This window comes from Leptopilina heterotoma, unplaced genomic scaffold (genome assembly GCF_015476425.1).
Source record: "Leptopilina heterotoma isolate Lh14 unplaced genomic scaffold, ASM1547642v1 Lhet_6, whole genome shotgun sequence".
Lineage (NCBI taxonomy): Eukaryota > Metazoa > Arthropoda > Insecta > Hymenoptera > Figitidae > Leptopilina > Leptopilina heterotoma.
Window position 1 is genome coordinate 2954567 of NW_025111137.1, and position 15181 is coordinate 2969747.

The 15181-nt window shown below is 35.0% G+C and overlaps 1 protein-coding gene across 11 annotated transcripts in view; it reads right to left on the minus strand.

The window, feature by feature from the left end:
• The window catches only part of LOC122509186, a 166464-nt gene that overhangs the window by 83331 nt on the left and 67952 nt on the right, over positions 1 to 15181 (minus strand). For 9 of the 11 annotated variants that reach the window (XM_043623019.1, XM_043623027.1, XM_043623026.1 and 6 more), the window contains exon 3: positions 6552 to 12608. In XM_043623019.1, the coding sequence (XP_043478954.1) occupies positions 6552 to 11972 (5421 nt within the window). In that variant the 5' untranslated portion in view covers positions 11973 to 12608. Of the gene's footprint in view, positions 1 to 6551; positions 12820 to 15181 lie in introns of those variants that run through there. The other 2 variants (XM_043623024.1, XM_043623020.1) reach the window with 2 other exon arrangements.

Consider the following 15181-nt stretch of genomic DNA (forward strand, 5'->3'; position numbering starts at 1 on the left):
CGGAGTAATAATGAAAAGAATAAAAAGTAACCTAAAAGTTTAACACCTGATAACTTTCAAAATAAATAAAATTTTTGAAAAATATTTTAGCGGGTAAAAGTTTACTCATATATCTATCAAAAACCATAGATAACTTTCAATTCGGGGACAAAAATTTTTCAAGTGGCCGGTTTCACTTATTTTGACCCATATATATACGTTTCAACTTAATTTACAAGAAGTGTACTCATTTTCTATGGTTTAAATTTCAATTTATAAATTTATAAATCTACTTACTAAAAATTAATACTATTTCCTTGTATTCCTAATTCAGTAATTCTACACTAAATTTCTACTTTAAAGCAATTTTCAGTCAATTGTTTTTTGATTCTAATAAAACTACTTATTATTAAAAAAAAACTTCCTATCAATTTTTTATTTTATGTCTGATTTGGGGGAAAGAAAAAATTTTTTAAAAATTTTATTATCTTGTCCCTTTTTTTTTAAAGTATTTTATAAAAGTGCAAAATTGAAATTTTATTTTTTCGTCACATTCCTTTTTCTTTATAGTAGCATTAAAATTATTTATTCGTTCACGTTGGAAAATATTAAGAGTATATAATGATAATTGATTTATGCGAACTCACGCGCCGAATGGGTCGTATTTTTCTGCTTGGAAATTTAAAACTAAAGTACTAAGAATATTCCTTAGGCGGCAATTTTAAACTCAAGTTGATTGCACGTTTTTTCCATTATTGAACTTTTTCTTCATTTGACTTTTTATTGTTCTATTTTTCTTCTGTACTTTTTTAAAACATTTTATAATGATGTTCATTTAAAAGTATTTTGTTTTTTTAAAAAACGATTTTTCTTTCTAAAAACCAGTAGTTGGGTTAGTTTAGTTTTTTTTCAAATTAACATTTACAGTATAATGAAAGTACTGGACTGTGATTATGAAAAATAGAATTTGTGAGTCGAGCGTATAATTGGAACAATTCATATGTACATTTTCTAGGCGACTCAGCATGCAATTGCCTTTCATGTAAATTAATGGAGAGTTACGCAGTGCGGAATATTTATTTTCTACTTTTTTTTTCAACGAAATATTGTTCATTTTGTTGTAAGTTAAAGCTATTGTTATTTTAAGTTATACTTTGAAATTTACCAGAAATTAACTACTCTCGAAATATGTGAGCAAAAAAAGTTCGAAATAGTTTTCATAAGTACCTGCGGAATATGTATTATTAGAAAGTCGAGAAAGAACAACAATGGATTTAAAATTTTTTTTTCTGAAATATTAATATAAATTTTCATGGCGAAAGTTTTTTTTAGGTCAATGAAGCACGAATATATTGAAATTTATCAAAATTCAATTATTAAGAATTTTTTATGATGATTGAAAAAAAGAGTCAATCTTTAAGAAAAATCAAGAAAAGATTAGATGAAAAAAATAAAATAAAAGAGTTCATAATAATTGATTATAATAGGTCAGAAATTCACTTGGTAAAAAGAGAAGGTTATCTGGTATTCTACTTTACGGAATAAAAAAAAATCCTTAAGGAGAACACGTACTCAGTTTGCACTAAGTAGGTTTGATAATGACTCCTCGAGATAATCTCGGGAAGCTGCGTGACGTCAACAACCCCCCAAGGTTGCACCGTAGGAATTTTGCTATTATCCAGAATGTCTATAGAAACAATATTCCAACAACAGTTTTCATCTGTTTCAAAATTGCGAACAAAATTGTTGCTCATCTCCAGAACTTATCGACCAAAAAGTTTTGCAGAAATCAGGTAAACATTGTTCTAGATATTTTCAAACATCCGAGTGGAAATTCGAGCAAAAAACAAAAAAATTAGAAAGAACAACTCCTTTACTATTACTCAAAAAATAAAATTAAGAATTCGAATTTTAAAGTAGAAATTTAAAAAAGACTCTAAAAATCATTTTTTGAAGAACCATTTATGAATTTATAACTTATAGTTACAAATTCAATTAGAAAGTGATATAGCTCAGTGGTAACTCTGTTGCTCTCGCAACAGCAAGGACCGGGGTTCGATTCTTCCTCCCCGTAAATTTTTTCCGTCTCGAAATTTCATTAATTTCAATTTCCGAATCCGAATCCAGAAAAATGTCTCTAAATTGTTTTCACATGGGACTCGAAAACTAGAATTAATTGCGAGAAAAATTAAGTTCCATAAATAATCAAATTACTGGAAATACAAAATAAATAATTCAGCCTTAGAAAATAGAAAAAGAGGAAGAAATTAATTCTGATTTTTTTAAATACTTGTGGTTTTTAATTCAGACAGTAGCGCTAGTATTTAAAATATTCCTCTAATTAAAAAAATAAAAAAAAATAAAAAACCAAACATAAAAATAAAAAAATACATATACAGATATTATTTTTCACTTCAAAGCAGAAATTTGATAATGCAGGGGAAATATTTTCTCAATTACTGTTTCGTACTTTATTGACCTTTAGAAATATTCATATAACTTCAAATGGAAAAAAAATTTACCATCAAATAAATAAAGAAGAAAAATTTTTATAATGAAAAAATGTTTCCAAAAAAAAAAAATTTTTTTTTTTCATAATCATTTCATTAAAGAGAAAAATACAACTCTTTCGGTTACTTATACACAGGATATAGTGAGAGTGGCAATATTGCAAAGGATATCGTTTACGGCGTTTACGGTTTTCTATGTCCGTTTACTTGTTTCCCATTAAAAAAAGAAGCCACAAGAGATATTTTTCTGCTCCACATAAATTTTATCGCATCCATATTCTTTTTTTTATCGCGAATTCTTATTTCCACTTTATTATTTTTAATATTTAATTTCTTAAATAAAAAAAACCCTTTTTTAAAATATTTGTTTCCAAATTAAATTCGCAGTTATCAAAGGAAAAAGAATGTAGTGTCATTATTTTAGAATTATAATTATTTTCTATTTATCTCCTACTGGATAACTATTTTTTTTTCTTTATCGTTTCACTTTTAATAATATTTATTATATAATTTTCTTTTCAGAATGGAAAATAATATTAATAGAAAATATTGAAGTTTATTTTTAAAAAGCTTTCCCTTTACTTTAATGAATACTAGTTGCAAAAGTTAAACAATAATTTTTGTAATGACAAAATGCGCTAATTACCCTATATCTTAATTAGAATACTACGCTTGCAAGTCTTTGAATATACGGAAGCATTTCAGATTTGCATTGTTTAATCAATTCGAGATTTTTTCTTGTATATCGTGATAATATATAAATGATTCCTAGAGAGATATGAGATATAAATAGATTTACTTTTTTATTGAAAGACTTTTCTATTCTGGATAATATTTTCTTTTTGTTTATGCTAGGAAATAATTTATTTTTCTATTAGCGAATGAGGACTATTTCACTTTTTCGTAACAATTATATTTTTTTTTTGTCAAATTCACTCACCGAAACGACGATCGATAGGTTCATTAAAGTACTTGTTTTGCAGTACTTTCTAAATTGTTTAAAAACTGTTCTAAAATGTTTTATTTGGTTAAAACTTGTTTAAACCTACCATGAAACAATAAAAAAAAAATTTGCATATACGAATTCACGCCTTTTCTCATAACAAATTTTCTATGAAATAATACAATAAAAATTGTATTAGTTTCGATAATTATTCGTTCAGTTGAAAATTATTTTTGGTAGTCAAAGACAGAGAAATGATTAAGATTTTTTTTATACGGAGCATAATGTTTTAGGGGAAAAATTGTCCGATTGGCTAATTCAAATTTGCGGATATTTCGAGAAGCGCGTCGTGAGCTGGTGGAAGACGATCTGATGAAAGACAAGACTAGAGCGAGTTATATATGATTCTTTACGAGTGGTGGGGGAAAGCGCGAATAGTAGGGAGAGAACTACGCGACGCATTTATTGCGCAGTCGATACACTCACTTTCTCTTTCTTTCTCATTTGGAGCTAAAGTGACACCGTAACTCAATTCTAACTACGTTATTCAAAATAATTCTTAATTAATCATTAAAAATTACTTTCCGCGTAAAATTATAAAAATAAAAAAAAAAACATCTTTTATTTATAAAAATAAAATATAGAGATATTAAAATGGAAGAAGCGAGTTTTTACAATCGAAACAAGAATTTATTATATAATTTAGTTATTATTTTTACACATTATTAATTAAATTCAAAAAATAAACTACAATTAAATGCCATTTAGTTTAAAAAAAGCCAATCGGATACTTTCCATTTTTTAATCAAAACAATTCAAATTACCACGAGAAAATTTTTCTCGCAGTTTCACTACCATTTCTTTCATTGCCTTTGACAATACCGCAAAAATATTTTCTCGTACCGAAATAATTAACTAAGGGAAATTAATTAACTCCTGCAATCCTAAACGGAAGACTAATTTGTAGAGTTGAATAATTCAAATTAATAGAAAACTAAGTTTACGATAGTTTTTTAATAGTTTTCTTCTTAAATTTTAAGCTTATCTCTTAATAACTTTTATATGTATAATTGTATAGAAATTGTTACATAGGAAGGACTATATATTATTAAATTATTTTCAAGTTTTTGAAACTCGTGCAAAAAGTATTAAAGCTCCGCGAATTGGTCTGCATTGTTTTTTTTTGTATTTATTTATTATTATAGTTATTATTATTATTAATATCATTATTTATAGTTACTCCAATCCTTAAAACGATAGATCAATTATTTTTATAGCAATATAATTATTATCGCTTATTTGATTAATTTATTTATGAATAATTTATAAATTTTTACGTCATTAATAATTTTTGTTTATATTTTTCCGCTTATTAATGTTTTTTTTTCAATTTGATATCAAATTTCATTTAATTTCTCGTGCGAAATTTTGTTTTCGTTTATTTTTAAGAGAATGAATGTGACGAATTGATATGAATTGTGATTTTTGTGAATGTTGTGCATTATTTGTTTATAGAGTACGATTAAAATGTTTACTATTTATAAATGGGACTTTAATGATATGTGGATGTGTGTTTGTATAGCGAACAAGTGATTTCGATGTAAATGACAAAAAATCTCTTCAAGATGATTATTCGCTTACATTCATAAATTTTGCTCACTCTTTACTCTCTGGTTATCAATTTTTTTTTTTTTGACTGACGAAGTAATATTTGGAAATATTCTAGAGTCTAAAATGAATTGTATCAAAAGAGTAAAAAATTCTACTGATATTGCTTAGATTTTTAATTTTTTCAAATTTAATAGTAAATTTTTTTTTATTTATTCCCGTTTTATTTATAGGATGAGAGAAATTAGTTTGATGTGTTTGTAAATTCTATTACTTCGTCGATCACGTAGCAATAATTAAGTGAACGTACATTAAATGCTACCTCAAAGCGTCTTAATTTGCAAAGCACCATCTAAATTATAATTCTAGCGTACTTGTTATACAAATATACGCAATGAGCTTTCAGCGATCATTAATTATTCTAATATTTATATATTATATTCGCAATTTTTTGGTTGTAAATTCTCATTGATGATCGTTGTTCAAACATTTAGATTTATTGATTTTTAAAAATTTTTTTAGGCTCTTACCCTAAAAAAATTCTCTCTGGTGTTCCAATTTAAATTGACTAGTATTTTTCTTTCAATTTGACGTTGGTATTATAGACGGCATCTAGTTTCATTAACGGCCAGTATTCATACTCTTTTTCATATAATTTACGCTCGCTCGCTCGTGAAATATTGACTCTTTGAATGACTCTTTTTGCACAATATTTAGATTAATAATTTTTTATATATAGTGTATTCGAGTTTGAAGAATTTTTTTTTAATCTAAATCGTTCTTCAGCAATTGAAAAAAAATATCAATTCTTTGCTAAATTAAAAATCTAAACCAGTGGGAAAATCTAAAAAAAAATTATAGAAAACGATTAGGGAAATTTTTTTGAATTAATTAATTCGTTACTGTTTAATTTCCAATTGACTGGTTTACTAATTTCTGTTAATTATTATTACTTTTCCGGGGTTACTCCGTTGAGACCTAAAATCGATAGGTTCGGAATCGATGAGACAAGGAACGAAACTACTATCAACAGACAAACCCAGCAGTGCTGATAATTTAACCAGAGAACTCGATGACTCGTTGTCTCTCCAATGGTTTGGGGTGACAATTCGCATACGTAATTTTGCTGCTCTAAGAGAAAGGTGACGTACTTGATTTTTTATTGTGGAATAATTTTAGATATTTTATTCTTAATTTTTTTTATGGATTTTACCACTGGTTGGCGATGATGAATGAATATTACTGTCATCGATCATATAACACGGATATCCGTTAGAAAATTATGAGAAATTGTAATTTTACGGTAATTGCAACTTCGTGTATCTTCGGTAAATGTTAGGGGAAGAAAGAAATGGAGAAGACGCCAGCCGAAGATTCAGGAAGTGGTTGCTGCAGAACGTGGTTAAAATTAATAGTAATAATTTTGAGGGAAGAAATTATTTGACCCATCCGCCAAATCTCGAATATACTTTACAAAAGGAATCGTGTCCTCACTTGATCATGATACTCACTGCCGTGGGCCCTTGAGTAAGGGCAGCAGCCTCCTTCGAGGCGTCTTCAACCTCCTTGAGTTTTTCTTCAGCCTTCCTCTCCTTGAGTGCCTTGAGCAGCTTCCACTTTGATCCCGGTGGACCAGGACTGATTTGCCCCTCCTTCAATGTTGTGTCCGAACTGCCGCAGGACGATGAGTCAATTTTGATTTTTGGAAGACTCAGCGTGGCCGTGGTACCAGTTTCAGCGCTACCGGCACCATCTCGATCGCCTTCAAGGACAGTGCTTTCAGAATCCCAACCACCAGGGATACTGACTGAAACTTCGCTAGGTGGTACACTTACGCTACCTTCACGCGACAGAGAATCGGAGCCCTGCAGATGCTTCTCACTGTGACGGAGTGTCGATCCATTGGAACTCCTTCTTGACTGATGTTCATCGAGATCCTTGTGCAGCTCGTCCTCTTCCTCGTCCATTGAATGAACCGGACTGTCCGGTCCTGATGTTTCACCCGATGAACCCTCCTCCATTGGTATTGTTTTCTTATCCCTCTTTGCTGCCTCCTCATGCGCCCATGTATGATAATCGGTGACTCGCGCAAAAACAGATTCAACACTCTCGACTGGCTTCTTCTTCGGGAATGGTTTACCATCACGATATCTCTCTCCATTCTCCAATCGTCTTTCTCGTCCCACGACTGTTCCATTCATTTTAATTGTTTGTGTCTCCTCCTTCATTAAATCTCGCTTTTCCTCATGTTCATCTTCTTTGGGTTTTGCCTTCAATTTCAATTCGCGAAGAACAAATGACATACGTTCTTTGACTTCCTCGCCTGGTTGGAAGGGTTCATTTTCCTCGGGTACTTCGACGAGAACTTGACCCATTTCAATTTCAACTTGTGTTTGTCTTTCTAGTTCCTCGAGTTTTCTCAATTCATAACAGTACCATTCGTCTTCGGAATCAATTGAATCCTCTGTACTTTGACGTCGTGATGAGACGCGAGATGTACTTCTGTATGAGTGTGTACTTCTATTGTCCTCATCACCTTCACCACTTCGTGAGCCAGCCCAAGGAATTTCCAATGATTGTTGATGTCTGGGTAAAAAACGAGTGCAACCAATCTGTGGACCGTAACCCCTTGTGCTGGATGTTGATGGACTGCCCTCTGAAGGTGGTGCTTCCTCAGAAATGCTAGTCACCAATTCTGGACCTTTGGTACCACTGGATTTTTCACTTTTCTCTGAAACGTCCTCTTGATACTCGAAACTGGCGTCAATTGAAAGTTGATTGCCCTCGTCGGACTTTTTGTCAATACTACCATCGTCATTGCTTCCCTGTTCATCGGATACTGTCGAGGATTGTCTCTGGCGATATTTACCCAAAGCACGAGAAACAGCAAATTCCATACTGGCTCCACCCATTAGTGGTGGTAATTTGGGTGCCTTTTCGTTAGGTGCTTCGTCCGAACTTCCGGTGGACTTTTTTATATCCCCAACAGTTGGAAATATAGTAGAGCCACCTGATCCCGAACCTGTGCTTTTGCCAGAAGCTTCTTCCTCTACTCCGCAAACCTGATCCGAGAGTTCAGTTTCGCTTAATTCGGATTTTCTTTGCTCGTTCTCCTTCTCCTTTAGCCAATTTTCCTCGGCTACTTTCTTTTGCAGTTGCTCTTGATGTTGTTGAATTTGTTGCTGCAGAGCCTGCTGTTGCTCCTGCAAACGTTGCTGTTCCTGAAGTAGATATTCCCTCTGTTGTGGTGTGAGAGGCGCCTGTTGGTGAATCAATTGTTGCGTTTGCTGATGAATGGGAATTTGTTGATGACCGTGCATTTGTTGTTGAGCCAAAATTTGTTGTTGATTGTGAATTTGTTGCTGACCGATAATTTGCTGCTGGGGAGATTTCTTCTTCATACTACTGGATTTAACCTTTGCGAAGAATGGTGGTTCTTGATTTGCATCGGACATGACACTGTCTTCATCTTCGGATAAACCACTCTGTCTACCACTGCTCCATTCTGTTTCCGATTGTTCTGGATCGGAGAGTGATTGTGAAGATTGATGATTTCTTCGTTTTGCTTTTTGCAGTATTCCCGAAACAGTGGAAACTAAATTTTTCTTCTTCTTCCTCGCCCCTTGATATCTATTTCCACCTCTTTGCATTTCTAATCTATTTGGTTGGGTTCTGTCAATATCCTCCCGTCGGACACCACCAGGCAAAGACTGACTTCTATGTCTTCTGGGTAGGTGAAGGTCGGGAAGCCAATTGCTCATAGAGGTCATGGCATTTTTTAGTGATGACCCTCTTCTTATTTTTTTAGCATTTTTATTGTTCTCTAATTCGTGATCTTTAATGTCCGCGGAAATACTGATGTATCCTGATTGTGAGACTATGACACTTGATGCGTCATAGAATTCTCCTTGTTGTTGGGACGGATCGATTGTTGATTTGGTTTCATTTTCCTGAGTGTAATGATGCTCTCTCGGCCATTGCCGTTCGTTTTCCGCAGCAGCGAGTCGTTGAGACATTTGATACTGTTGATATTGTTGTTGATAGGCGTGTGCGTAACTCTGGTTTGAATAGGTGTGATGATATTGATGAGATTGATAGGCCGGGGGTTGGGGATACCGTCTGTCGGTGTATGGACTCTGCGAATAGCTTCCCTCTGATGTCATGGATCTGATACTCGAGGAAGTTGAATCGTGAGGTATATGGCTCTCTATCGAGTTGAGCCAGGAAGACTCGGTTTCAGTTCGTGGAAGATTTGCACTTGTTGGATAATAGGAAAGTGCGTCCGTGATATTTCCGGTTGGAAATCTATTTCTGTACATTGCAGCCTTATAACCTTCGTGATTTGAAATTGAATCGCCGTATGATAGAGCGCGCATTGGGATTTTTCCGGTTTGACTTGATGATAAGGTTGTGTCACCATAGTGAGATGCACTGTAGCCATCGTAATTAACGAACTGATCCATTGCGTCTGGATAGTAACCAGTGGATGTGGTTCTTGAACCATAAGTACCGGAACTACTGGTGTAGACATTGGACATTTGGGTTCGATTGCTTCCTGCAACGGAATATATTGCAGGTTGCTCTGATCGGTAGAGAAAGTCGACAGTACTTTCAATTGGAATATCGTCGAAGCTAAGTTGCCGGTTTCGTTTCTTGGGACTTTGACACGTGGCGGACACACCGGGCGCTGGCGGAGGTACAAAATTGTATTCATCCTGAATTGCTGGTGACTTGACTGATGAAAGAGATGATATATGATTGACAACTGCATTGTATTGGCTCGCATTTGTATTGGCGAAAGCGTCTCTACCTTCTGGAGTATCGTACAAAGGTTCCTGAGTGATAACTGAGCTTTTTGCTTCCTGAATAGTAGCAATTGGACTTGCCGTTCTTATTGACTGCGAGGTCTGAGCGAGTTGCGAACGAGGATGGTCTAGGGAATATGATGTCAGCATTTTTGTGATCGAATTTTTCGGTGAACTTGGTGATTTGTCGAGACTACTCCAGCCACTCATTGATGAAAGACCGGAATCCGATTTAGCAGCTACGATATTATTGTTACACGTTGGTTTTGAAAGATGCTTTGGCGATACTCTTGGCGATTTAGGCGAGTGTGGAGCACGTGGACTCAGTCTACCCTGTTCCAAGACGATTTTATCAGACTTTGACAAGAAACCTGGACTCGGTGCACGTTTAATGTCCATATCCTTTTGATCAGCAGTGGAAATGTGAAAATTGTCCGATGGATCGTGAGGTGCTGGTGGTGGTGGCGAACTTGGCGAAGGACTCGGCGGTGTTCTACTTTCTGGAAAGTCTAAATTTAATCTTGCTGCACTTCCAAAGAATTCTTGTCGTGTCCTGACACTGCGAATACTTTGAGTGCTATGTAAACTTCCAGCTGAAGGTGTAGGCGACGCAACCTTATCTGTCGTTGTATTGTAAATCGTAGGCGAAGCACATGTAACGGTTGCAAAACTTTCCACCATTAAATCGGTCAGTTCTTTGTTCTCGGCATAGCCTTTGGCGAAACTACCAACATCGATTGATAACTGAATAACGGGTTCTGGGCTTTTTTCCAGTAAAGTTGAGGAATAGGCGAGCCTAGGAGGAGTGTAGGTTGAAGACATGGAATCCATGTTACTTCTTGACAGTCTTGGTGACAGTGATCTGGTAGTAAAATCCCCATCAGTTGTCAGTCCACTGTCTGTACTCACTCGGGATATTGATCTTCCGGTAGATCCGGGACTTTTGGAGTACATCCAACTATCCACGTCTGGTTCGGCATAAATCTTTCTAATTTGTTCTTCTATGCTACTCGCTTCTTCTGCCAATTTAGCCTCAGTCTCTGTTGCATATTGCCGTTTGGGCGAGTCTCTCAACATAGACTGAAGTTCTATGATATTTTGTGAGTCCTTCTGGAGTTTTGTCTCCAGTCTATCCAATTCCTGAAGTTTCTCAAGAGCTACTTTATCTATAGTACTTAGTCTTGATACTTGAGCGAGATCCTGTTCGCTTACACAGGGTGCATTGCCCCGATAAGTCTTATAGTCAGCTGCACTGAAAATTTCTCCATCTTCAGGTTCTTCTTCTTCCTCTTCCTCCTCTTCGAGTTCATCTTCCTTCTTCACTGTCATTTGCTGTATTTCCTCTTTAGACTGCTGCTTAGGCTCTTCCTCCACTTTTTCTTGCACTGGTGGCGTCTTCTCAAACGTTACCGTTTCAGTTTCCTTTTTGCCATTACTGTCCTCCACTTCCTCCGCCTCTTCCCAAATCATCCCCAATTGCGACGTTGGTCTTGACACATCACCACAAATAAGATCTTCCCTATAGGCATTATTCAGACTCCTGTAGAAGGCCTCATCCGGCATATTTCCCTCCTCCTCCTCCAGTGTTTCCAAAGCTTCCAAATTCCTCACATTCCTTTGTATGTCATTAACAACAGCAGCCACAGCATTATCCTGAGCCAAATTTCTCATTCTCGCAAGCTCCTGTTGTGCTAATTTCTCCCTCAGTACACTTGTCTCTTCAATGCCAATTGCCGCACCAAGACTCTTTTCAATAGCATCCAATTCACTCTCGGATCTTTGCTGTTCGACCAATGTTTCCTCAACGGTGTTAACTCGCTCGTGATTTCCGCCACTTGTATAAAACTCAATCAGTTGACTGATGACGGTTTGCTGTTCACAAAGCAATCCCTCCAATTTCTCCAAACGCTGCCACATCTTAATATATTCTTGACTCAATAGGTCAAGTGCTCTCCAGGCGTATTTCAGCTCAGTCTCAAGTATATTAAGGCGCGTTCCAAGTCTCTCCATGTAATCGCTAATAATGTAATCTATATTCCCATCTGTTGTCATCACGTAACTCGCAAGTGCTGGCGAGTGTGATCGTGGACTTTCCGCAGTGGGCCCACCTAATTTTGTCGAGTCCATGTTGTGATCTTATACTCAATTCCGTTGACTTTGTTCGTTAAGTTATTTGCGAGTCGAATGACTCTAAGACTTCCTTGTTGTCTCCTAAACTAATACAATCTACTCAACTATCTCCTGACGTTTCTTAAGGCGATTCATCGCGAGGGTCTAAACGTGCTTTGAATCAAAGGGAAATTAAATACGTCCTTGTGGACCGAGGAGGAACATGAATTTCGCTTTGGTATCGAGTGCAGGTACTTTGTGCTTGTCAAAGTTAAAGCAGTTTATGAGTTCGTTGCATTTGAATAGCTCCATATCGAAATTAACTTCTGACAAGTGCCTTTAAAAATCGTATTTCTTTTGTTCTTCTCTTGTTTCTTCTCCTTTCGTTTTCTTCTTTTCCACTTCCGTTTGCTCCTTTCTACACATTATTTCACTTATTAACTTTGTCAACAAACTAGTTTTTTTTTCTCTGACAATTCACTGAATTGACTTAGAAAATAATCAATTCTGTTCTTATAAACACTAAACACACTCGTTGATGTTCCTTCGAATTCGAAGGACAATTTGTTCCTTGCATTTTTTTCCTCCCGATCTCACGATAGTTCTTAATTTGTCATCGGAAATTAACTTCAACACTCATTTTGAAACAGGGATCTGTAAGCAGGAAAAAAAATATTTCAACGTTAAAAACATCGGAATATTGATTTTGTATTCTGGACAGTTTCCATGTATAGATACATAGATATATAAAACCCTCAGTAGAGTAAAACGAACTCTGTTGCTATATTTTTGTCTATATTGAAATGTAATACATGCTTTAAGCTTCGGCACTAGTTTTCAACTCCATTTTTAAAATTGAAAAATGCCAAAGTTTTCAGACATATTGAAATACTGGTTAGAAAATCTTATCTGTTAGATCATTTATTTCTTTTCTACTTTTCATTTTTCAGAAAGTCAAGAAAAAAGTGCTTCATTCAATTTTCGTTGATATTGAAAAGAGCTTTTCAGAGTGAAATAAAATCGAATTTATTGAGAATCGATCTAATTTGGAATAAAATGGTCTTTTGATAATTTTATACATAAGAATGTTAATTTAAAAAAACAGAAAAATGATGGATTTTTGTTTGTAGAAAAAATAAGAGAGAGAGAGAGAGAAAAAAAAATTGTGGAGAATAGAACCCTTTGTAGTGGAGAATTGGAGACTTGAAGATAATTAAAGTGGACAGGATGAGGCATGTTTGTGAATATTGATTAATCAGACAACAGGCTTGAGTAGAGGTGAAGGTAATTATATTAACAAAGGCATAATATAAATAAATAAAACAAGTTCAACTTGCATTCACTTTTATGAATAATATTTTTCTTCCTCATTGAGATAAGGAACAAAAAATTCTCATAGAGAAAACAAAGTTTCATTATATGTGTGACAAAAAAAAAGGAAATACTTATAATTAATCATTTTTTACAGATATTATTTTATCCGAAATATTTTACGGTGAAAATTTCCGACTATATATGAACTATTTTAAAATTTAAATTTATCAGACTTTAAGATAAATAAGTTGGGAAGTAAACGAAGCAGCAGCGTTGACAAATCTTGAAATTCCTCCATGGAGAGTTAATATACGTACAAGAGTGAATTAGTCTGTACAGGCTGGAAAGAAATTTAAAGAGCTGGGCAGAAGAAAATATTGCACTTGACAAGCGTAGAGAGAGCGTTAAACTTTTAACTACGATTGCTACCGGTGTAATACCTTAAGCCACTATATTTTAATTCAGTTAAATCGAAGCTCAAGAAGTTTATAAAATTTACTGGAGCGAAAATAAGACATGGATTTATTGTAAATAGAAATTTTTAAACTCGAGAATTTCTCTCAGAATTTCTTAATCGAATGGAGCCAAAAAGCTTTTTCGAGGCGCACCTCTAGGCGAGGCTCCAGGTAACTTGATTTTTAGATACATTCACTGCAAGTGCATACATACCAATCAGAATAAAACTTTTTTCCTCGCCAAGCAAGAAGCACTTTGAAAATTTTTGCGACCAGAAAACAAAAATTTAGAATTAGTTACGACACAGGTGCGCCTTTGCCTAACGAAGAAAATCCGAGCTGCCTCTATGTAATACTCTTAATTTCAAGCAAGCAGCATCCTGGGGGTCGATTCTGTAACTTTTTAACTTTACACTCCCAATTCCCACTTTCCACTTGCTACTTTCACTTCCTACCTTCCACTTACACTTTCCAATTTTACATCCCACCTTCCACTCCCACTTTCACTTCCCACCTTCCACTTTCCATTCCCACTCTCACTTCCCACTCCTGATGGTGGGAAAGTGAAAGTGACAGTGAAAAGTGAAAGGTGGGAAGTAAATGTAGGAAGTGGAAAGTGTTAGTGGAAGGTGGCAAGTGAAAGTAGCAAATGGAAAGTAAAAGTGGAAAGTGTTAGTGGAAGGTGGAAAGTGAAAGTAGCAAATGGAAGTAAAAGTGGAAAGTGTTAGTGGAAGGTGTCAAGTGAAAGTCGAAGGTAAAAGTGAAAGTGTTAATGAAAGGTGGGAAGTAAAAGTAAGAGTGGAAGATGTAAAGTGAGAGTGGAAAGCAGGAAGTGAAAGGTGGGAAGTGAAAGTAGGAAGTGTAAAGTGTTAGCGGAAGGTTTCAAGTGAAAGTTGCAAGTGGAAAGTAAAAGTGGAAGGTGGGAAGTAAAAGTAAGAGTGGAAGGTGAAAGTAAGAAGTGGAAAGTGTTAGTGGAAGGTGTCAAGTGAAAGTAGCAAGTGGGAAGTGTTAGTGGAAGGTGGGAAGTAAAAGTTGGAGTGGAAGATGTAAAGTTAGAGTGGAAAGTAGGAAGTGCAAGGTGGGAAGTGAAAAAGGAATGTGTGAAGGAAAATTAGAAGTGAAAGTGGAAAGTGTTAGTGGAAGGTTTCAAGTGAAAGTAAAAGTGGAAGGTGGGAAGTAAAAGTAAGAGTGGAAGGTAAAAGAAGGAAGTGAAAAGTGTTAGTGGAAGGTGTCAAGTGAAAGTAGCAAGTGGGAAGTGTTAGTGGAAGGTGGGAAGTAAAAGTTGGAGTGGAAGATGTAAAGTGAGAGTGGAAAGTAGGAAGTGCAAGGTGGGAAGTGAAAAAGGAATGTGTGAAGGAAAAGTAGAAGTGGAAGGTGGGAAGTGAAAGTAGCATGTGGGAAGTGTTAGTGGAAGGTTGGAAGTGTAAGTGGAAAGTAAAAGTAGGAGTGGAAGGTGGA